Source organism: Peromyscus leucopus, chromosome 18 (assembly GCF_004664715.2).
Source record: "Peromyscus leucopus breed LL Stock chromosome 18, UCI_PerLeu_2.1, whole genome shotgun sequence".
NCBI lineage: Eukaryota > Metazoa > Chordata > Mammalia > Rodentia > Cricetidae > Peromyscus > Peromyscus leucopus.
The window spans coordinates 23,168,418-23,193,917 of NC_051078.1; the positions used below are offsets into that span (position 1 = coordinate 23,168,418).

The window sequence follows — 25,500 nt, forward strand, 5'->3', positions numbered from 1 at the left end:
AACTTCAAATAGGGACTAAATAGGAGGATCATTAGTCGTCCATAGCTTTTGTCTCAAATTTTTCCACGATCTTCTATCATGGAAGCAAGATATTGATATACTGCTTTAAAAATATTCAGCAAGTGAGGTGGTATAATCTAACTTTTCCACACTTGAAAATTTGTCTTCAGCTCATATCACTGGGAGAGAAAGTAATTACTTAACCTCCAGGGAAGAAATGGAGAATTTGGAAGCAGTTAGTTCAAACAACATGCTTTATTTGTATGTTGTATAGGTATCTTTTGATGTTTTGAAGAGCTACTGTGTTTTTGTAGTACTTTATTAAATTCTCATAATACAATTATGGGGTGTATATTTTAAGAATTATCCTACCTAAATTGAAATATCTGACACTGTGGTAGAATGGGCAGCTTCTCAATCTTAGGCTGTCTTCCATATCAGCAGTCTCTCACTGTGTGATAAGGAATATCAGACTGAAAACTGGAACATGTAGAGAAAGGTATCAGATTGTTGAGACACTTTGTTGCATTAAGAATAGCTAATTCAACAATTGTAAAAAACATGTGAGGCCATTCTCTAATCTTAGGAAATTTTCCTGGACTCTCCACCATTTTAAGACTTCCATCATTTTTAGTTGGCTAGTTTGCTGTCCTTGAAAAATATAATAGACTTTGAAACAAGTGTTAAAACATCTCACACTATTCCACTTTTCTTACAAGTCTTTTCATATCCTGCAGACTTGATAGACATTTAGATGTTTATAATATAACACATGAAATAATCTTGACACATCTGCTCCATACTAAGCTCTTTGTAGCAGATAAATTTTTTTCTTGAGATCATCATTCCTCTTGAAGAAAACAAAATAAATCCTAACAATAAATGCTTACACTGAAATGTGACATTGCCCATTCAAATATGACAAAACAGAATTTATTAATAAGTTCTCATGGCTCTGAAGCTGACCTCAGAATTGAAATACTTAGAATAAGAATGTCTAATTTTTCCATTGGATTTCCATTATTTTTCTTGTTTATTTAAAATATGTACTAACACTGTCAAGAGAGCATGGCTGTTTATCTTGGAAAGAAGTTTTCAAAAAAGTATTGAGGATCTATAGACATTTGTTGTATGACTGACAAGAAATATTTTAATTCTTTTCTGTAAATTCTAAATTTTTTCCCTTCTTACTTATAATGTCTCATTTTTTTCCTGACCTCAAAACAAAACCTCTTTTGACTTATACCACTTCTAACTTTGGGATCTTCATTTTCTCCTATACAAGCTAGACTCCTTGAAAAATGGTCCTCTCCAGTCATCTCTGCCTCCTCCTCCTCCACACAGGCTTCATCTCACTGTAATCTGGTTTCAGTCTGTTTCACTTCATGGAAGCTGCTGTTAATAGAAGCTTCTGTTGACTTCCTAGGTGGTAAAGTCAAAGACCTTTGGCATTCTGATTCCATCATCTTTCTCAGTCGTCATGACCAATATCTTTCCCCATTCTTATTTATTTTTCTTTGTCTCTTCTTTCATGAAGTATTTTGTGTGTGTGTGTGTGTGTGTGTGTGTGTGTGTGTGTGTGTGAATGGATGCACTTATTAAAGTTACCAACAGGATTATGTGTAGATCATTAATAATAGGAGCCAAGGCGACATAAAGGCAGCTGCATCACAAAAATGCACATCCCAGCATGGGTGACAAGTTACAAGACTGAAGCCCTGCAGCTCCTTGTATGACTCACATGCAAATCAGCTGGTCAGAGAATCTCCTCCATCAGCATAATTGTTTTTTTACTGCTTTTCTTTCTTTTACTCCTTTTTACCTATATTTATTTAAAATAGATTTTTCATACACTATATTCTGGTTAAGGTCCCCCAAACTCATCTCAGACCCTCCCCACTGTCCCACCACCCAAATATATTCTCTCTCTCTCTCTCTCATTAGAAAGCAGTCATGTAAATATAATAGTAGTAATAATAACTAATATTGACAAATAAAAACAATCAAACCAGAATAGGACAAAACAAACAAAGAAAATAGCTAAAGAAAAAGCACAAGAAACACACATATATGCATAGACACATACATTAGTACACGTAGAAATCCCATAAGAATACAAACCAGAAACCATCATATATAAAGCAAAGACTGCTAGGAAAAATAAAAGCCTAGACAAAGCATTACAAAACAAAAATTCTCCAAAATTACCACTGAGCTTGTTTTGTACTGGCAATCTGCTGTTGGTTATGGGACCTGCCTGTACGTATTGTTTGTATACCTTGTAATGTTTCTGCTGTATTAGGTTTGCATATGACCCCCCCAAATGCCCTTAGTTTTATATAATGTGCCTCCTTTTACTGTCTCCCTCACAACTCTCTTCCCTCTCCATCCTTGTTTTATCTTTCGTTCAGTTCTCCCTATCAGCATCCATCCATAACTATCTATTCTATTTTCTCTTCCTAGAGAGATGCATCCTCCCCTCCCCTACCAGTCCCTTACCTTTTACTTAATCTCAGTGGCTATAAAGTTTATATGTAGCCTGCTTATTAAAGACTTAACAGCTATCCTCCACATTTAAGTGAGAACATATTTGTCTTTTTGGGTCTGGATTGCTTCAGTCAGGATGGAACTTCCTGTCTCCACTCATTTAGCTGCATTTCATGATTTCCTTCTTTTTAGGCATCTGAGTAATATTCCAGTGTATCAATGTACCACACTTTCTCTATCTATTCATCTATTGATAGACATCTAGGCTGTGCATAACTTTTGGCTCTAATGAATACAGCTGCATGGACCATGTTTGAGCAACTGTCTCTGTAGTAGGATGCGGAGTCCTTTGGGTATACACCCAAGAGTTAACTGGAGAATGTTTCCTATCTGTGAGTATTCAGATGGAATGGTGTCATCACTTGAAAAACGTCTCTATCTCTGTCTGCCTTTTATGAGGTGTAGTCTCCTACTGAGCTGTGTCTATTGTGGAGCTGTCCACACTGTACTCCAGTGATCTGAACACATTTAGGAAAAGAATCATAACCTAGTCTTCAGCACAGTACATGTATTAAGTGTATTAAGGACTTCATTTAGACTTTGGAAATTACATTGAATTCTCTTTCTCATTTGCATCGTTCTTCTCCCAAAATTGTTATCATTTTCCAGTCCAGATTTCTCTCCCTTTGACCTAAAATTGGAGCTATTAGGATCATTTTATTAGCTCTATGTTTCCAGTCTGCTTATATTTCTTAGATAATCTCCTTGCAGATAGGTTTAAGGATTACTATTTTAACCAGGTTTCCCAAATACTTTTTATTCTATTAGACTAACCTTTGTATTTTCAACATCTTGTCAAACATATGTAGATGATCCATATGTACTTTATGCTCAAATGACATGAACTAGTCACTAAACTTTCTCAAATTCTGAGCTTCCTGACAAAACCTGTTGCCATCTATATACTTAGTAGTTCTGTTAAGGTTACCTCTATCTAGGCATTGTTCTTTCTTTTCACATTCCACTGATGAATATATTTATTTGAATCTACTGTTTTGTATCTTTTATCTCTTGGAAGTGTTTTGTCTTACCCATGTCTCTTGTCATGCATTTAAAATTTCTTTTCAGCTGTGGTGAACAAGTACATTATCTTGGCTCATTCTATGTTTGGAATGCTAATATGATTTGTACCTGGGAATCTAGTTGAATATTTCAGATAATCACTATAGTGAGGATCTTTCAGAAAGCTCATTCTGCCCATCATGTTACTACATTCTAGGCTGTCTCTACCCTGTTTTCTCCCTTCTCCCCTTTCCATCAACCTTTTATCAATAATGATTATGATAACAGAAATTAAATCAGCAACAACATACAAGGAAATATTCTCAAGTAAGATATGATCAACATTTACTAACCACCTGCCCCAAACACATTCAGCATATTCTAAAAGTTTCCAATAGAACAGACTTCAAGATGTTCATTGTCTTGTGACATATTAACACATACATTCACAGGTACATGTCCCTTTACTACTCTTTAGATAATTTAAAATGATTGAAATTATACAGACTCTTTTCTTTGAACATGTTGGATAATGCAAAATCATTAAAAAGGTAAATCGAAAATAAAACCACTGAAAGCTAATAAGTGTACTTTTTGACTAAACCATATATTACATAAATATTCTTTTTTTCTTTAACTTTATAATTTAATTTAATTTTACATATCAGCCACAGATTCCCTCCGCCCCCCTCCCATTCCCATTTCCTCCAGGGCAAAAACTACCCTGGGGATTGAGTTCAATATAGATGTAACCAACCGTCTTATTAAATAAGAAACACAGAAATAATGCAAAAGAGAAAGCCGAGAGGTCAGAGCTCAGAGCTAAAATCTCACCCTTCCGCCTGCGGTGTCCCAGCTTCCCGAAGGAGAATCTATTTCCTGTCGGTTCGTCTATTTAAAGTATTTTGTTCTGCCTTCTCATTGGTTGCAAACCCAAACACGTGACTGCCTCGTCACTGTCTGAATGTACAGCCCCCTAGGTCTTAAAGGCATATGTCTCCAATGCTGGCTATATCCCTGAACACACAGATATCTATGGGATTAAAGGCGTGTACCACCACCGCCACACTCTTGCTATGGCTCTAATAGCTCTGACCCCCAGGCAACTTTATTTATTAACATACAATCAAAATCACATTTCAGTACAATTAGATTACCACCACAGTTCAACCTGGTAGATTAGGTCCAGGCAGGTCCAGTCCCCTCCTCCCAGGCTGAGCCAAGTGTCCCTGTATAAGCCCCAGGTTCCAAACAGCCAGCTCATGCACTGAGGACAGGTTCTGGTCCCAGTGCCAGGATGCCTCCCAAACAGATCAAGCTAATCAACTGTCTCATTTATCCAGAGGGCCTGATCCAGTTGGGGGCTCCTCAGCTATTGTTTCATAGTTCATGTGTTTCCATTCCTTTGGCTCCAATGACTGAGGAAACCAGATGCAGCACCATGACAAGGCCCCAGGTGGAGCTCCAGGAGTTCAATTGGCGAGAAAGAGGAGGGTTTGTATCAGCAAGAATTGTTGAGACCAAAATTGGAAAAAGCACAGGGACAAATAGCCAAACATAAATACTCTTAAGGAAATTAAAATATACAACTGAATGAAAAAGTAGATACATTTACAGTGTGTCATTAATTGTAGGGCACAAGTAAAGCAGTGCCTAATGGGACACATTAGGAAATAGAAAAATCTCAGATGAAGAATCCAAGCATCCATCTCAAGAAACTAGGAAAAAAAGAGCAAAATAAAGCCAAAGAAGTAGAAGAAGCAAAGAAATAATAGAGATAAGAGCAGACAATAATGAAATTGAAAAGAGGAAGGCTGGAGAGAAAACCCATGAATCACAGAGTGTGTTCTTTTTAAATCAAACTGACCAACCCATGCAAGTCTAAATGAGAAAAAGAAGACACAAATTATCAATACAAAAGAAATAATGTATCACTAATGGTGCAGAAGTTATAAAAAGGATCATAAACACTATGGCCAACTTAAAATGTAAATTTCACAACTTTAGATGAAATGAACCAATTTTTTTTCCCACAAAATACAATTTACCTTTCAAATATGAAGTCAGTCCTTTGAACATTGTTATTATTAAGAAAATCAAATTTGCAACTGGCTTTACTGAAAAATTTTACCAAATGTTTAAAGAATTAATAATTCTGTAAAATCCTATTCAGGAAGCAGGATAGGTGTATATATGCACAAGCTGAATAAGCTGACTGAATTTGTTCCAAGATGAAAGTCTCTTTTAATTCTTGAATATCAATCAAATGTGATTTATCATATGTATCTATTGGAATCATAAGCTAAACGATAAGGATCATACAGTCATGCTTATTAATAGAAATCATTTGACAAACTCAATACCCATTAGTAATTGAGAATCCCAAGGAATAGCAACTGAATCCTGAACCTGAAAAGAGTCATTTAAAAATACATGACTCATCATATTTAAAGAGATTGGAAGATTTTTCCCCATAATTTAAACAAAGCAAGGATGTCAATTTCCACGGTACTACTTGTCATAATTATTGAAATTATAGCTAGTTGAATACAACAATATGAAGAAATACAGGGAATACATATCAGATAGGGATGACAAAAAATCTGTATTTAGAAGTAGTATGATTATATATGTGAAAAGTTGTAGAGTAAATAAATACTCCCTCAGCTAATGAATTCAATTCAAATTTCTGAAACAAGCAAATACACATAAATACACAAATACCTGTTGATCTGCTACATAATAGCAATGAGTACTTGGGGCTGAAAGGGGACAATACAGATCCCAGGGAAGGTAGCTCCTTATCTTCACTGCATCGTTATCCCGAGTAGATGCAGAAATGTAGCTTTTATAGGAACTTAACTACAAGAGAAATTGGAAGAAAGGTCCATTGTTATTTGTGTAATATTTCCTATGATTGCTGACAACTCTACAACTCTGCTGTTTTATAAATAGTTGATATTAAAGCTAAAATATAAAAAAAATCACCACTTCAAAGAGTACCTATACCTTTAAGAACATAAGTCATTTGCATAATACAAAAGACCCATCCTCATCTTCTCACCTACATTTACGATCTCTTCTCTGGTTCCTGGCATCTTACTTTTCTCACCCAACACCACACAAAACCGTGACTTAAATGGCCAGAAATCTGCCAGTGCCTAAACGTTTCCCTCTGCTAAAGCTCCATGTTTACTGTGATTCAATTGCAGAGTAGTCCTTTTCTCAAGGGACTGACACTTAAATATTTTGTATTAAATGCCACAGCTTATCAGCATCACATCTGCTCTGATATTTCAATTTTTGCTTTTCTCAGGCTGACTGAAGTTATTTTTGCTTTACACTTCCATTAAATCATCCAAGTCCCTCCAGCTTTGCAAATGCAGTGCTGTCATTCTGTTAAATTCTGTGGGCAAGGGACATTTGTCATCTCTGCCTGGCACAGGGCTTTCTGGGAGGTAGGCAAAATGAAACATTTTAAAAGAGGGTTAACTGGTTCTACAGGCATGCAAAATGCAGGGATAGTTTTTACCTAATTGATTAATTTAAACTAAAGTTATTAAGTTAAAAAGAATCTTGATGGGTCTTTAGGACAGCAATTGAAAACAAAAAGAATTGTCCAACTTGCCCTATTCTTTTAAACTAATTACCAACTTTCTAACGTGGTCTCATGGTGTCAGTGGGAGAGTGGTTCCAGGATCCCTTGCACATAATAAAACTTACAGATTCTCAGGTTTCAATATGTAGTGGCGATGTATATATGTAAAATAATCATATCCTTCTATACACTTCAACTCCAATTTATATTTCATGCAATAAATATATAGTATAAATTCTATATACAACTATATAGTATAAATTCTATATACAACTATATACATAGTTGTTATTGTATTATTTAGTGAGTGATAACAAGAAGAAATCAGTATGCACAGCATAGATATTATTTCTAACAATTTTGATCCATGGGTATTTGAATTAATAGATCCAGAATCCATGGATATGAAAAGAGAATTGTATTGTCAGTTTATTTTAGTATTATAAGAAATATTTTACTTAGTAAGCCACACACCTATGTTTAAGCACTAAAACTACAATCTTTATACAGAAAACATAATTTATTAGAACATTATCACAGTTTATAGAGTGCTAACTTTTCTAGAAAATATGTATCTATCACTTTGCTGGATTGAAGTTTCATTTTTATACTTAGTAAATCATAATATTTCAAAGGTGTAATGTTACAGTGAATTGGTGTCTTAGTATATTGTGCTTCCTTAGTGATGAATCTTGATTTAACAAAACTGATGCCCCAAAGTACTAGGAGATTTGCAGTTCATTATGTGGCAAATCATCTGGAGTACAAGAGACAATTTATAAACAAAACCTCTTTTCCAATGCAAATAGCACACATCATTTTATTAATGAATAATCAATGAGCTCTTTTATTTCAATTTAATATGCTCTAGAATTTAATTAAAGTCTGTAAGTACATTAGCTGATGAAATTAGGAAAAAAGAAATAGTTAAAACTACATTGGACCTTTAACTTCTAGATACAAGATTATTACCTGCCTGAACAATAGACTGATGAATAAAATAGATATTAATAAGATTTTTTTCTTCCTTAAGTGGACACATCTTTCTATAGCCGCAGGGTTCAAACATAACTGAAAAGTTCAGCATCCTGTTGTTTTCCACGTTCAAAATACATTAATATGTCTCTCATTAAAATGAACAAATAGCCGGGCGGTGGTGGCGCACGCCTTTAATCCCAGCACTCGGGAGGCAGAGGCAGGTGGATCCCTGTGAGTTTGAGGCCAGCCTGGGCTACCGAGTGAGTTCCAGGAAAGGCGCAAAGCTACACAGAGAAACCCTGTCTCGAAAAACAAAACAAACAAACAAACAAAAACAAAACAAAACAAAACAAAAATGAACAAATAAAAACTATCTCAGTTTCGCCACTAGAATGCTGTGGGTAGTGATGGGTACTACTGTTTTCTGCTCTGATCATCTCTCAATGACAGTCTGCACTCACTAGCTCTTCTGTACATCTTAAAACTTACCCTGTAGTTTGGCCTCTCCCATCATTGCCCCACAATGACAGTCTTTTCTGGTATCTCATTATCTCCATTTCCCCCCAAGCCTGTGGATATTTTCAATTGTCATCATCTTTGGCCACAATACCCGTTCAAAATGTGATCATCATCCCCTCTCTTTAAAAAGGTATTTACTTTATTTTTAATTATATGTATGTGGGATCCAGAAGAGGATGCTGGATCCTTTGGAGCTTAAGTTACAGATGGCTGTGAGCTGCGTGACCTGGGCACTGGGAGCTGAACTTGGGTCTTCTGCAAGAGCAGTTGGTGCTCTTAGCTGCTGAGCCATCTCTCATGGCCCAACCCATCCCCTTCTTACTTATTCTTTTTCCTCCTAAGGCTTGCTTTCATATTTGTAGTTATCTTTATGTTCACTGATCTCACAGGAACTCACCAATCTATTCTTTTTTTCCCCAAAACATTTTCCTGTTATACAGCAGATCTCAATTCATGTACACTTCTTCTGATTTCTTGAATGAGACCAACCCCCCTTTGCACAGTAGTCCAGTAACTTGTGTCATGCTAACTGGTTTCTTTGTTGCAGTCTCATTCATTTGCAAGTTCTTTTAGTGTGTTTGCTTGTTCATTTCTGCTCTCCTGGGGGTAGGCGAAGAATCTTCTGAGTTTTGGATATGACGTGCTCAACTTCAAACCTAGTTCTTCACCATCCATTCATTTTCCAATAAATAGTTGCTAACAACATTGCTGAGTGAAGATAACAAAAAAAATATTGACTTAAAGGTGGGGCTTTTTTTGTCTTGGAAGAAAAATATATATATTTAACATTCTTTTTTTTATCAAAGCACTTCATGAATGGATTATCCAGATGGATTGCATTTTTATAGTACAGGTTTGCTGTTATTAGTTCATCAGGATACATTTAGAGTACTCAGTTTTGCATCTAATAAAACAGTTCTTTACAATCCATTTTCATATTCTTGAGAGGAAACAAATAATCAGAACCTCTTCAGATCCCCATTTTATTAACTAAATGTTGATTGAACCAGACCTGACTCCAGTGTCAAATGGGTGAGGACAGGTGTCTGTTATGGTATGTGACCAGCTATGTAAGGTAATCAATCTAAGAACGAGCAAAGAAATGTTAATTGGGGCTCATGACTTCAGAGGTTCTAGTCCATCATTGCTTTGTGCCTGTGGCAGAGCGATCCGTGATGGCAGGAGTGCAGGACAGCAAAGAAACAAAGACAGAGAGGGAGGATTTATTCTCACAGTTTCCCCTTCAAGAGTATGATCCCCATGACCTATCTTATTTTCACAAGTCTTCACCCCCATCCCACCCGCCCGCCCCATCCCTAAAAAATAAACATTGTTTCCATCGGTTCCTACGACAAACATCAGGAGTCAGTTGACCCATTCCCATCAGCCATTGGGTACACATCAGACCAACCTATAATAACTTAGTATCTTCATATAGGAACTCTGATGCTTAAGCAACTCCAATATCAGGTATCAGGCATAAATGTATGTGCTGGTATGGTGATTATGTGCAGACATGCTTTGCGGTCTGAGTTCTGTTTGTTGTTTGCCTACTTTTCCAGGCTGCTATTTGCAGAAGCAACCCCAAGATAATACATCTTGTCCTTGTAGACCCTGCCTTTGTGTTCATCTTTGCTGGGCACCAGTTGCAAATGTGTGTTTTAACACAGTGCACCCATGCATTGCCAGTGGCAGCAGGGGTGCTGAGCAGAACGTCAGCTGACTATTCATCGCCTAAATTATTACCTAGGTCCAGAGGATAGTATTAGTTACTGTTTGTGTTAAATCTATCTTGAGATTAAGCCATAAACTAGTTAATATACTTGCTTTCGACAGGATAACTATCATTTCTACACAATTGAAAAATCATTGTTTTGGAGCCCTTGAAAAAGCTGGAGATGTAGGTTGGTTGGTAGATTACTTACCTAGCATGAATAAAGCCCAGAGTTGGATCCTCAGCACCACATAAAGCCATTATCTTAGGAGACAGGAAGACAGTAAGATCAGTGTCATTCTCAGATCAATGTCTGAGGCCAACTTGGGCTACCGGAATCTGTCTTATAAGCAAATGAACAAACAAACATGAAAACAGAAAAACTGCAATCCACAAAAACCAGTTTACTTTTGCTTTGCATCTGTTTGCATTCCACAGACTATAGATCTGCTAATAGCAAGTCATTCTTATAAATTCTTCCACAGTCTCTTCAGGCTTACTGGAGTGGATGGTTATTATTGTTAATAATTCAATAATTAACTTTAAAGAAATGCACTATACAATGCTTTAATGGATAGAAATTTGGTTGCAAAAGGTAAAGGACTTAACATTCTGAATTATGATTTAGAAGCATAATCACTTGTCTGGAAATTTTAATATCTGCCTTTATTTATCATTATTATCCTGGGTAAATTCAACTTCTTTAGAAATCCATTTCTCATATACTAAATGAGAAAGTTGACACACACTCTCCAGTTTCCATTTCTGCAACACTTTTTTTTTGATCACTGTATTTTTTCAGAACAAAGTACATTATTTTGTAAAATTGTTTTAACCTATATGTCTGGAATTCACTCTGGTTTCTTTTCAGAAGTCACTAATAATATTGTACTTATTTGAGAAACTGCTGTTGCTTGTTAAAGCCTGGATGGCATGATTCCTGACTCTACTGTGTTTGTTTGGCTTCAGGCAAGTGACTTACCTGCTGAGCCTCAGGTTTCTCATTTATAATGATGGAGTGTAGCAATCACTTTGTATCACTTAACTGATCAATTTATGTAAAGCATGTAGAATAATTGGCAAATCATAATAATAAAACTAAATTTGAGGTGGGATTGTTAGTCATTACTCAAAAATACAAAGTTCTTTTATCGGGAATAGAATACTAAAATTAAACCATAAACCATCCATTCCTCTGTATTCCAGCTATTTTAAATGTGGAGTTTTAAGTATTCCACATTTCTTCTTTCAAAGCCTGTTTGTCCTCACAGCACAGTAGTGGTCACTGGAGTACTGGAGGCAGCTCCCTTTGGATCCCATTAATTTTCTTCCAAGCAGAAGCTAAAGGACCAGCACACCAGGTACCTGTAAGGCCTTGTGCTAAGACCAACTTTGAAGAAAGGGGAGCAGGTGTGGAAAACATCCCAGTGGTCACTCTGCTCAAGGATCCATCCTTTACACGCAGAACGTTTGAGAGAAATAAGCATGGCTTTGAAGCTTTTCATCTGAGAATAACAACACTTTTCATGGCTCACCACCACCCACATATTTATAATCTCCCACTGCTAGTTTTATTTCTAGTTTAGAGGACTTCGGAACACTCAGCTTGTCAGCCTTTTTATGGCATGCTCTTTTCTGAATGCATAGAAGGACTTGAGAGTTTAGGGGATCCTGCATCCTTTCTTTAGAGAAAGAATAGCTTGAAAATGAGCTCTGCATTTTTCCGTATTGCACAGGACACCATATGGATAGCGTATGTGAAAGCAATTTAAAATTTCGAAGAGATATTATTTATATATGAATATATGACAGTAAATTGGGAATATAAATTTATCAATAAATTATGAATATTCTAATCATTTTATAGACACTGATTTTAGGTTACTTTCAAGTATAAAAATCTCATGTTTGAGAGTGTTAAAGATGAGAATTACTGAACAGTTAGTAGTTGTAGTAGATAACCAACTTGCCTAGCTCCCTCTAACGTATCTTAGATGGCATTCTCTGGGATGTCTTTGTTGCCCTGGATCTCTAATTTCCATGAGGCTATGCTATGCAGTATTTTGCAAAAGGTCCATTAGTGGTGTTTCTTAATCCATCATCCCATCTAGGCCCTTTAAAATTGTTATCTGCTTGTGTAGTTAAATTTCACTATCTATAATTCGAATTATCAAATATTTTCTCATTTTTTGAAAATTTTGTTCTCAAAGACAGGGCATTTTACTTCCCTTTAAAACTAGTGGTTGAGATTTAGCTAACTAGCACACTTAATACTCAACATATAGACTCCTTGTTCTACTCATGTAATGGAAAATTCCTTCTTTTTTTGTGAAATATAGCATAGCAGAACTGTGAGTGTTTACAGTGAGGAAAATGACTCAGTCATTACTATGACTGGGTTTGTGTAATTTGATCTTCTCAAATGAAAAAAATTATGAAGCTGCTGCCAACATTTCTTAGATTCTTCAAGTGGCAAGTGATACAAAGATATTTGTTTTTGCATTTATTTTTTTCTTTATATACACCTGTGTGGTGTGTTGGAGCAAGCAAGTGAAACTTTGTTATAACTCAATGGGCAATATTTCCAGGAGCATATCGTGAACAGCATCGTTCTAGAGGCCAACGGGGAACCAGAATAGGCATTAGATTATGGTCCTTGCATTGTAGGAGCTGACAATATAGCCAAGGAATTAAAATCAATCTGTAGAACAGAAAACAAAAAATAAAGACGGCATCAAAATAAGGAATCTCTCATATTGTATGAAAACTCCAGAAAAGAAAATCCCAGTCAACTTCAGAGAGCTACCAGCTCTGGAAGGCACTCCATAATAGACTCTTGAAATCTAGCTCCAAAGTCTGTCCATTAAATATTAGGGCAGTACTATGTCTTATGGAAGGAAAGACTTTGTGTACAAGCAAGTGAAACAAAAAAAATCACTCTTATTGACTGAGACATGGGCACTCATCTAAGCACTTTTCATTTATGAATTCTCACTATGAATCTATGAAAGTTATTTTGAATCTTTTGTTTACTATAATAAAAAACACAGACCAGAGACTACTAAATAACTTTGTCAGGTGGGTGACATAAGAAAGGTAAGCAGAACATTGAATGTAGCTCTGATGTCTTCCTCGAGGAGAATTGATGGAAAGGCTATTCTCAACTATAACCCTGCAATGGGAAGGATGGCCAGAAAGAAAGAACACAACACTTTGGGTTTGGATCACAAGTTTCTATGTGCTATTCAAACACATGTCCAACTCTGAAGTGTCAGTTTTGAAGCTGAGGAAAACTTCAATAGCCAGAAGATTTAATAATTTAATTCTCTAAGTTAATCAAGAAACTCAGAGAAAAGAACACTAAGAATAGTAGTTGGGTCAACTTTGGAGGCTTGAAAACAAGAAGCCGTATAAGTGAAAAACAAGAAATCTGAGAGACAGTGGGGGAAGATGAAAATCACAGTATACTGAGGGAGAGTGGGCAACAGCTGAACATACATGGAGCCAGCAGCATGCTTTAGCCAGGTGTAACAGGACAGCTGAAGTGGGCTTTGGGGACCGGGGTGTGTGTAGTCACCTTATGACAAGAATTATGGGATCTTGAGGGATGGTTGGGTTGGTTTCACTTTTTAATATGGGGAAATATGAGCACATTTGAAGTTGTCTGGGCAGTGTTGGACACAGTGGAGTTATTTGACATTGCACAAATATTACATTACCTCACATATTATATACATAGTGCTCTACAGCTTCCATAGAAGTCTGCAAGTGTAATTAGCAAGAAACTATTTAACTTCTCTCTTAATTGCACAGACTCACTGATCACTGTGAATACAGAAAAATCTCAATGATTCCCTTAGTACACCGTAGCAGAGTGATTGAAAATCAATTAGCATGGATGAGTACAGAGATAAAAACCGCCCTACTAGAAGCTGTGAACTGCTAGCTGTGCCAAGGATAAATGTTCTCTGTGACTATTGAGATTGCTAAATATGTCAGACCTCTAATTAGCTCAGCACCAGGGTTGCAGAGTTGCCAACTGCATGCTCTGTATCATTTACTTGATACTAACACTTCCAGAAGTAAGATTCTATTTCTGGAGATAGGTAGATGCTAATCACCTAGATAGAAGCAATGCCTTCATTCTTGGGGATTGGTCTCATTTTCAGACTCAATGTGCTTAATTCCCAGAGCTGATGAAAGACAGGTAAAGAGGCAAATCATAAAGACAAACAGGACAGCTACAGATAGAGAGGGTCCATTCACTTAGGGCTGCTCTAACAGGATGCCACAGACTGGGTATTTGGAAGAGAGTGGATATCTATTTCTCACAGATACTTTTGAAGGCTAAAGTATATGATCAACCTTCTGGAATTCTTATTGTTCATTTACAGCATGGTACCTTTTTGTTATACCCTACAGGGTGGAGGAAAACTGTCCTCAACTGGCAAAAGAATAATTAGGTGAGAGAGCAAATCCACTCCTCCAGCTCTTTAGACGGCAGCATTAATCTATTCAGGAAGGTGAATTGTTGTAGGATATTATTTTAAGGTGTGTTACTTTTGTTTATGCTGCATTTGTTTAACTCTGTGAAGCTGTGTTAGTGTGCCTGCCTAAAACACCTGGTCTTATAAAGATTTGAAAGGTGAGGCAGGAGAAAGGATAGGTGGAGCTAGAAGGGAAACAGAATATATAGAAGGAGAAATCTGAGAGAGAGGAAGAAGTAGCCAGAAAAGGAGGAGGACTCCAGGGGCCAGCCATCCAGCTGCACAGTAAGACATGGAGTAAGAGTTAAGATTTACAGAAGTTAGAGACTGGGAAAAGCCCAAAGGCAAGAGGTAGTTAGGTTAAGGAAAGCTGGCTAGAAACAAGCCAAGCAAAGGCTGGGCATTTATAACCAAGAATAAGCCTCTGTGTGTGATTTATTTGGGAGCTGGGTGGTAGGCCCATGAAAGAGCAAAAATAAACAACAATGGATAGAGCTCTTGTCACTCAAACATCTCTTCAAAGGCCCCTTCCTCCACAGTCTATATTAGGTATTACATTTCCAATATATGGATATTATTCAGATCACATAGTACCTCATATATTTAACATACATAAATGTCTCTCTCTCTCTCTCTCTCTCTCTCTCTCTCTCTCTCTCTCTCTCTCTCACACACACACACACACACACACACACACACACACACACACACACAGTACTCCAAAGCTCTCAGTGGATGTCTGAAGCCCTGAGTCGTTCTGAACCTGGTGTGTACAATGTTTTTTTCATATATATATATATATATATATATATATATATATATATATATGATAAATTTAAATGCATTAATTAAAACAAAAAATCATCAACAATTAGCAAACAGAAAGTCACTCACAGAAATACGTACATAAAAAAGCCAGAACCATGGCAATATCAATAGATATCCTAATGTGGAAATGAGAAAATTTGATGGGGTCCTAACTCAAGACAAAGAACTAAAAGCAACTAATAACAGCTAAGAGAGGGAAAATTAGCCTCTCACAGGAATGAGTTCCCAGTTATTCAATAAAAATGTGGTCAGCTCTGGAGCCATGGAACAACATTCCCAGTCATTAAAGCTCTTTATTTGATTTTTTATGTTTTAAAACATAGAGAATGACAAACAGGAAAAACCGATCTCTTTTCCATTTCCAGATTTTCAAATTCCTTTCTTTTGATGGCAGTTTTTGGGGATATATATATAGTGTGTGTGTATGTGAGTTAATTAGTGTATCAGCAATATGTTTCTGTTTTATTCAAACAGCACTGTACAAATTATATAACCTATTCTACATTCTGACTTTTCCCATTAAACACTAGATCTTGGAGATTTGTTTATGTTTTAGTAAGTCTCGAGTTTAAGTGTTGCAGGCCAAAACACTCATGCTTCGATAATGGCATATGGCATGAAGTAGAAACTTAACAAATGATGTTGCCAGAGCCATCACTATTCCAAAATAAACAAAGCAATACTCTGCAGCACCTGTCTGCTGAAATGAAATTCACACTAGCTGGTGAGGAATGCTGCTCTCTTCGCCTCAAAACCTCAGTAAAAACATGCCTTGGGTGACATTCTCAAAAATAGTGTTCAAAAAGAAACTAGACATATTTCTAATCCTGCAAAAACAGAGCCAAACACACTGTGCTGGACTCAAAAATATTTATGTCAAAGCCAGGAAAGTACAAGTAGCATTGATCTCCACCAACAAAGTCACAGGATTTGTAATCAAGAGCTTCATTTTGTTTAGGGTTCAAAGATTTAACTTGATATTTATCTGTCTTTGGAAGAGGGTGTGTACTCTTCTGCTTTCCTCTTTTAAAGATTTAATATCAATAGTAAATATGTGTGGACTTATGGTTTTCTGCTTTCCTCTTTTAAAGACTTAATATCAATAGTAAATATGAGTGGACTTACGGTTCTGGTTTCTGAACCAGAACTTTGTCATCTGTAGTCCGTTAATAACAGGCTGAGTCTCAAAGTGGTAAACAAAATTATATAAGGAAGTTAATTTCAAGGTTTTTTTTAATAACTGCCTTAATTTCTGTACTGTGAAATATTACAAACCACATTAAGAGCCTAGCTAATAATAATAATTGCTACTTTATAAAACTGACATTAAAACTTCATGCTGTGTGGGCTGACAAGATGCATCATTGGGTAGAGGTGCTTGTGTGGCAATGTTAGGATTTGAGTTGGATCCTGGGATCCCACAAGATAGAGGGAGAGAACTGCCTCATAACGATAGTCTTCTGATTTCTATATGTCCTGTACCACATTCATTTTCTCTCTCTCTCTCTCTCTCTCTCTCTCTCTCTCTCTCTCTCTCTCTCTCTCTCTCTCTCTCTCTCTCTCTCTCACACACACACACACACACACACACACACACACACACTAAATAATAAATAAATAAATAAATAAATAAATAAATAAATAAATAAATAATGAAGCTGTATATCAAATGAAGCTGTAGAATTTCTTCCTTACTCGTGTCAGGAACAGTACTATTTGTCTGATGTCATTTAGGCAGAACCAATAATGTAGACTTGACTTTGGGGTCATTCAAACACAGGTAATAAAGAAGCAATGGCACTGGTTTGAGCATAGGCAGGTTTTCGATTGATGCTTTTTGCTGCATCTTTTTGCTTTTCGTGTGTCTGTTTGCTTTTTCAACTGCCTAATCTTAGAATTGTATTTTTAAATTGAGTGCTTGGCTCTTGCTAGTCACTAAAATGCAACCTATGGAATTGGGGTCCCTTTCTACTGTCAGCTCAGCATGGTTACTGCATTATTGGATACCTTTGAAAGGCATTACAAAGATGATATATTGTTTATGTGCACATGCTCCTCTATGGTGCGTGCATGTGCAGAAGGGTGTGGGGAGAGAGTGCTCAATAAAATCAATAAGGTATTGAAGTCACTTTTGTTTAATGTTCATAAAGAAAATGCTCCTGGGCTTTGCTTCAGTTCTTTGAACCCTACTCACGGTGATGGGCTGAGAAGCATGGCACGTCTGTATTCCTTCCGTTTATTGTGCACACAGCCTGCAGCATCCGCTGTACAATTATTTGCAATATGTATACATTCTTCCACATTCTTTTTTGTCAGATTATACATTATATTAGAAAGGTGCCTTTCATGGCATTTAACATAATGGTTTCCATACCAACTATCCCATAGTACTTGCTCAATAAATATTTATTAAACCCATGATTAACCTAACACAATTTAATTATATAACATATAGCTGTATTATGTTTTCTAATGAAATATCTAGTCAGGTTCTGTCTGATATTAGCAGGGATATTTACTTAATTGAAGTATTAATATTTATGTTCTAGAGCAGGGTGTTTTAGGAAAAAATATTTTTTTTGATATTGTCAATTTTTTAGTCAATCTTGAGATCACACCGGAATTCTTGGAAATATATATATTTAAATAATTTTAAAATGGGAAAACATTTTATTTGTAATATTTAATTATTTTCTGGGAAATGGATGTTAAAATTCAAAACAAATGAACATTTTTAGTTAAATTAATGTACAGTCAAGAGACTTTTATATATCACTTCAAAGATTCCAAAGAGTAAGTCTATAAAATGGCATTCCATTTTTTGTTCAATTAATACAATATTGTTGTATATTTCTTTGACACATCATCAGAATTGCAATGTTGTTAAAACTCCATATTATTCATAATGTTTACTTGAGCAGTATTTCCAATATTTAGTGTATCATTTTGTCATTATTAAATGTAATAGCTGAAGGCACTATAAAAGAATCAAAATACACCTTCTATGAAGATAGTCACATATTGCAAACTATTTCCATTATGACACATGTATTCCATTAGTGGTCATAAATACAATTACCAAGTTTGATTTAATATCATTTTCCTCTAACTCTGCTAAGAAGTGGGATTCTACTTCAACTGGCCAGAGATTATGTTTCTTTAGTAGAGGTCAAACAATTTTGAGAAATCATCTCAGTGTTATTGTCTCACCAAGAAAATATTGACTAGGTGGTTTGTTCTTACCTAGCAGGCAAGAAAATAGGAAGATGGACAGCTCAAGTCAATTGCAAAAGGCTTATTTTATAAATCATTTTTTTTTATGTGGGTGAAATCAGGTTTGCCAAATCACTATCTAGTCTTCACAGGATTGATTGATGCTTAAGATATTTTCAAGACATAAAAACCAGGAATGTTCATCTTACTTTATTAGAAAGAATAAAGTTGTAATATCATCCCTGACTGATAGATTTACAGCTTCAAAATTTGAGTCAAGCTATGTACATGTGTTGCCTGTTTGTAATGGACAGCTATCTGTACTATTTGAATGTATGGATCCATGTAGTAAATAATGAATACATGGAGGTTGATTTCTCTAGGACAACTGTGATCATCGCAAAGAATTTCAAGTTGTAATAGATGATATTTAAAGTATGAGAATGAAAGAATTAGAGTCCCACAAGAGGCCTAAAAGGTTACTTTTCATAAAGAAAAGAAATATAGTCACATTGAAGAACATTAATGGTGATTATTTAGATGTAAAAACTAAACCATAATTGTGTCATATCAAAAACCCATTCTGAAATAATCACTGTATTTAAATTATTGTCCAACTACGGTCTCCCTCAAGTTGATTGTCTCACTTTACTGTATCCATAATAATATATCATGGCCAAGACAAGTTATAGATGAAAGAGTTTATTTGGAGCTTATGGTTTCAGAAGGTTAGAATCCATGACTATCATGGTGGGGAGCACGGGTGAAGGATGGTAGGCATGATGCTGGAGTGGTACTTGAGAGCTTACATCTCGAGATATAACTCAAAGCACAGAGAGCAAATTTGGAATACCATGGGGGTTTTTGAAACTTCAAAGCCTTTCCCCAGTGACATACCTCCTCCCACAAAACCAAATCTCCTAATTCTTCCCAAACAGTTCCACCAACTGAGGACCAAGTATTCAAATATATGAGCCTACAGGATTCATTCTCATACTAACAACCACATTGATAGTCAGTTCTTTTCTTATTCTCTGTTTGGAGAAATTTCTGAGTTTGCTGTAGGCAAATTCTTTCCTCTACCTGCCTGAATTTAGAGTTTACCATGTGAGTTTTCTAGAACCAAAGATACATGGGGAGCTTAGATGGGATTTAATGAGTGGATCTCAGCAAGTGTTACATAGTGTAGCCGATCTTTTGGGAATGTCTAATATACTGTAAAATATTCAAGGCATCAAAAAAATTAAGGTAACTATTTTCTTTTATTTATTTTAATCTGTGCCACTAATGTTTCACCCTGGAATATGTATACAGTTTTATTGAACAAACATTAATATTCCCAGCATCTTGCTTTCAGCATAGGACGTTGCAGCCATGATGAGAAGAGATGGACAAAGGAAGGCGTACGGCTGGGTCAAGATTTATAAATCACTTAAAATAGTTAGGTTATTCTTCAAATTTTGCCTTTTTTTGCAAAAGTATTTATTAAAGTGTTTTGTGTTTCTGAGTTATACAGTTTCCAGTATTGCTATGGTTTATGCATTATCCTTCAACTGATGTGTATAGTATCATTTTAAGACCAATAGGCATATATTGGTTGCCAGCCTGTGAGATTTTTTTTTAACTTGCACAAGTTTCTTGCACAAGACATTTAACAGAAAAGGCCATTGCTCAGGAGTCACTGTGATTTCAACTTTTTTTTTTTTCTCAAATATTTGAGAATTGCTCTCATGGCTTTCAATATTGGAAATAATAAACATGGTGATGCCAAGAAAACAACTATATTTTTTGTTTAGGCTACCAGAGAAAATTTTCTATATAATATAATGTATATATATATATATATATAATATCGTGTAATACAGTTATATGTTATATATCCACACATATTTATATATACTACGTATAAATAGATAATACATAATCTATACATGTAATCTCTTGACATATGGAAGATACTATTATGTTTTAATTTCAGTGTAATATGTATTTCCAGATCTTTATCTTTCAAATTTTTGAAAAAGGAGTATTGTAATTTAAAACCTTCCTAGAGCCTCCATTGGAGAAAGCAGCCTGACTATTTCTTTCTTTATTTATTTTAGTTTTAAATTCTAACAGGACAAGGTAGTGTTTGAAAATTAAGATTTGTTGGGAGGCTATCGTCATCTATATTGCTGTGTTAAATGTGCAGGTATTGAACTGTTGATGAAATATGAGACATTTAGTCAGTGACATTTTAAATGAATCTCATCATAGGGAAAGCCCGTGGGAACACCAGATGCCGGCGCTTATTTCCGTGTGCTTGCAGAGCATGGAGTGGCTGCCTTGTTTACAGCACCAACTGCAATTAGAGCAATCCGTCAGCAGGACCCTGGGGCAGCCTTGGGGAAGCAGTACTCTCTGACAAGGTGAAGTAGAGATGCACAGGGCAAATTACATCAGAACTTGCAGTCCAAATATAACTGAGCATTATTTTTTTTTTTTTTTGGTTTTGTAATACCTCCATAGAAGGAGTAAAACATTGAAAATATTATTAAGAATGACTCTGTATATGTAACTCAGATAAGTGAATTAGGAACCTCACTACACATATTTTTAAGCACTGTAGTCCTGTCTGTTTCAATTCAACTCAAACTATAACACTTCCTTTTTTCCTCCTTCCTTACTTCCTTCCTCCCTCCCTTCTTCCCTCCCTCCCTCCCCCTCCCTCTCTTTCTCTTCTCCTTTTTTTGAAGACCGTGTTTATATTTTCCTTAGAAGTAAAATTCTGATTATGACTTCAGATGCATGTTATCTCAGCACTTAACTGTCTTCTGTAAATATTAGTATATCATGTCTTAAATGGAGATAGATATTATCCAAATACATATACACAGATGTAATGTGAATATCATTGTCCAGATTACATATGTTTGTAATGAGAGCAGTTATTCTATTTTGTTTTGTAACAATATTCTGTAGATACCTTAGATATATTTCATGCTATTTTGTTGATTTCTTTAGTTTAATGAGATATACCTTCAGAAATAATTATAACAATTTATACCCTCAAGGCCTTTTCCAACACTAGTTCTTGCTGAACTCTCTGATATAAGTCACTGCTGTCATAAGCTAAAAGAAGAGATTTTGATTATTCTTTAAGTAAAAAGGTGGGCTTGATTAAGAGAGTTTGAATATTTGATGTTTAGTGCCATGGTATTTGAATATTATGTTTCAGTGGCCCAAAGTAATTAAAATAGGTATCTTACAAGCAGCTGCTGAGATAAACAAGAAGGTTTCTGTTTGGGCAGGATCTTTACTTTTGCTTATTCATCTTTCACATAGTTTTATATTATGAGACAAGAGACCTAGACTTACTAAAAATTACATAGATGATGTAAATAATACAGTTTTATTTTTTAGAAGTTTGTATAATATGACTCTTGCAGTACAATATTCTATTTATCTTCTTTTTTTTGTCTTCGTTTATCATACTTCAGTTATCCCTAGTTCAATGCAGAGGATAGAAAATCAATTTTGGAAAAAAAAATACTCTATTAGTTATATAGTATCCATATCTGAAGACCAGCCTAGAGGTTTCAAATGTTTCTCAGTCCTGCTCAGCCTTACTGTCTGAAAAACTCTCTCCCACCCATGGTCCTGCAGTTGCTTATAAAATAACACTCAGAGGAGCCCCCGTGGCACTGGACTAGTCCCTCTGAATAAGTGAGACAGTTGTTTAGCTTGAAATGTTTAGTGGGCCCCCAGGCAGTGGGATCTGGACCTGTCCCTAGTGCATGAGGCAGCTTTTTGGAGCCTAGTGCCTATGGTGAGACACTTTGCACAGGCTTGGTGCAGGGAGGAGGGACTTGGACCTGCCTCAACTAAATGTACCAGACTCTGCTGACTCCCCATGGGAGACCTTGCCTTGGAGGAGGTGGGAATAGGGGGTGGGTTGGGGGGGGGGTGCTGGGTGGCAGGAGGAGAGAGAACAGGGGAATCTGTGGTTGGTATGGAAAATGAATAGAAAAATCTCATAAAAATAAATAAATAAAATAATCACTCAGAGACTTATATTAATTACAAACTGTATAGCCTATGGCTTCAGTTTCTTGCTAGCTAGCTCTTTCATATTAAATTAACCCATTCCTATTAATCTATATGTTGCCATGTGGCCGTGGCATTACCAGTCTGCTGGCATCTTGTTGCTCCTTGGGCAGGAGGGCTGGCGTCTCTCCCAAATCCACCCATCTTTTCCCTGTATCTCTGCTTGGATTTCCCACCTTGTTGTAAGCTTTCTTGCCATAGGACAAAACCACTTCTAATGGGAGCCACACATATCCACAGCATACAGAAAGACATCCCCCAGCAAGAGGTTTGAGAAAGAATTTAATTTAGTTTCTTTTTTTTCCTTTTATTTTATTTTACAATACCATTCAGTTCTACATATCAGCCACTGATTCCCTTGTTCTCCCCCTTCCTGCCCCCTCCCCTTCCCCCAGCCCACCCCCTATTCCTACCTCCTCCAGGGCAAAGCCTCCCCCGAGGACTGAGATCAACCTGGTAGACTCAGTCCAGGCAGGTCCAGTCCCCTCCTCCCAGACTGAGCCAAGCATCCCTGCATAAGCCCCAGGTTTCAAACGGCCAACTCATGCAATGAGCACAGGACCTGGTCCCACTGCCTAAATGCCTCCCAAACAGATCAAGCCAATCAACTCTCTCACCTATTCAGAGGGCCTAATCCAGTTGGGGGCCCCTCAGCCTTTGGTTCATAGTTCATGTGTTTCCATTCATTTGGCTATTTGTCCCTGTGCTTTATCCAACCTTGGTTTCAACAATTCTCACTCATATAAACCCACCTCTTTCTCGCTAATTAGACTCCCGGAGCTCCACCTGGGGCCTAGCCGTGGATCTCTGCATCCAGATTCCTCAGTCCTTGGATGGGGTTTCTGGCATGACTATTAGGGTGTTTGGCCATCCCATCACCAGAATAGGTCAGTTCGGGCTGTCTCTCGACCATTGCCAGTAGTCTATTGTGGGGGTATCTTTGTGGATTTCTGTGGGCCTCTCTAGCACTTTGTTTCTTCCTTTTCTCATGTGGTCTTCAGGAGATCACTTCCTAAATATAACACCAGTAGCACAGACACTGAGAGAAACAATCAATCAATGGGACCTCTCGAAACTGAGAAGCTTTTGTAGAGCAAAGGATACGGTCAACAAGGCAAAGTGATAGCCTACAGAATGGGAAAAGGTCTTCACCAACCCCACATCTGACAGAGGACTGATATCCAGAATATATAAGGAACTCAAGAAATTAGACATCAAAACGACCAATAGTCCAATTAAGAAATGGGGTATAGAACTAAACAGAGAATTGTCAACAGAGGAAACTCAAATGGTTGAAAGACATTTAAGGAATTGCTCAACGTCCCTAATCATGAGGGAAATGCAAATCAAAACAACTCTGAGATACCACCTTATGCCTGTCAGAATGGCTAAGATCAAAAACACTGAAGACACCTTATGCTGGAGAGGATGTGGAACTAGGGGAACTCTCCTCCACTGCTGATGGGAATGCAAGCTTGTACAACCACTTTGGAAATCAATATGGTGCTTTCTTAGAAAATTGGAAATCAATCTCCCCCAAGAGCATATACCCAAGGAATGCTCAATCATACCACAAGAGCACTTGCTCAGCTATGTTCATATCAGCATTGTTTGTAATAGCCAGAACCTGGAAACAACCTAGATGCCCTTCAACTGAAGAATGGATAAATAAAATGTGGCACATATACACAATGGAATACTACTCAGCAGAGAAAAACAATGGCATCATGAGGCTTGCAAGCAAATGGATGGATCTAGAAAAAATCATCCTGAGTGAGGTAACCCAGACTCAGAAAGACAAATATGGTATGTGCTCACTCATAGGAGGATACTAGATGTGGAACAAGGATGACTGGACTGCTACTCACATCACCAGGGAGGCTACCTGGAAAACAGGACCCCAAGAAAGACACGGGGATCACCCAATGATGGAGAAACGGCTGAGATCTACAGGAACAGCCTGGACATGAGTGGGAGTAATGAAGGACTAGGGTCGAGGGAAAGAGAACCTGTGGGAGCGGGAGATCCCAGCTGGATCAAGAACAGAGAGGGAGAACAAGGAATAGGAGACCATGGAAATTTAGTTTTTTAAATGTCTATTCACTGACATGAATATACTTTAATGGTATAAGTTTAGGGTGTGGAGTTATGTTTGTCAGTAAACTAAAATGTCTTTTGTTTTCTCCATGTGTTACTACTTACACATGAATTTTTATATGTTATTTTCAACACAATAATGATCACTAAAATTAACACTCTTTTCAAATGAGTAATTACTTGTGGAATATGAGATTTTATCATAAGCCTAATGACAAAATCTTTCTCCTTTTCACCCTCGTATGTCTTTAGGAACCCAAGGTATCCATGATGGCACATTTATCTGTTTTTAATTGATATTTAGGAATGCTTAAATGCTTAGAATACTTTGGGGATGTTTATAGATTAAACACCCCCAGTCTTCAAAATATTCTTATTAATGAGTGAACACACTGTATAAGATACAAGTGGTTTATCATCTCATTTAGCAG

The 25,500-nt window shown here is 36.6% G+C and overlaps 1 protein-coding gene across 1 annotated transcript in view; it reads left to right on the top strand.

Moving 5' to 3' along the window:
- Acss3 (acyl-CoA synthetase short chain family member 3) overlaps positions 1-25,500 on the top strand; it is a 171,750-nt gene that overhangs the window by 85,655 nt on the left and 60,595 nt on the right. The window contains exon 8 of the mRNA XM_028873024.2: positions 21,143-21,294. Coding sequence (XP_028728857.1) covers positions 21,143-21,294 — 152 coding nt within the window. The remainder of the gene's footprint in view (positions 1-21,142; positions 21,295-25,500) is intronic.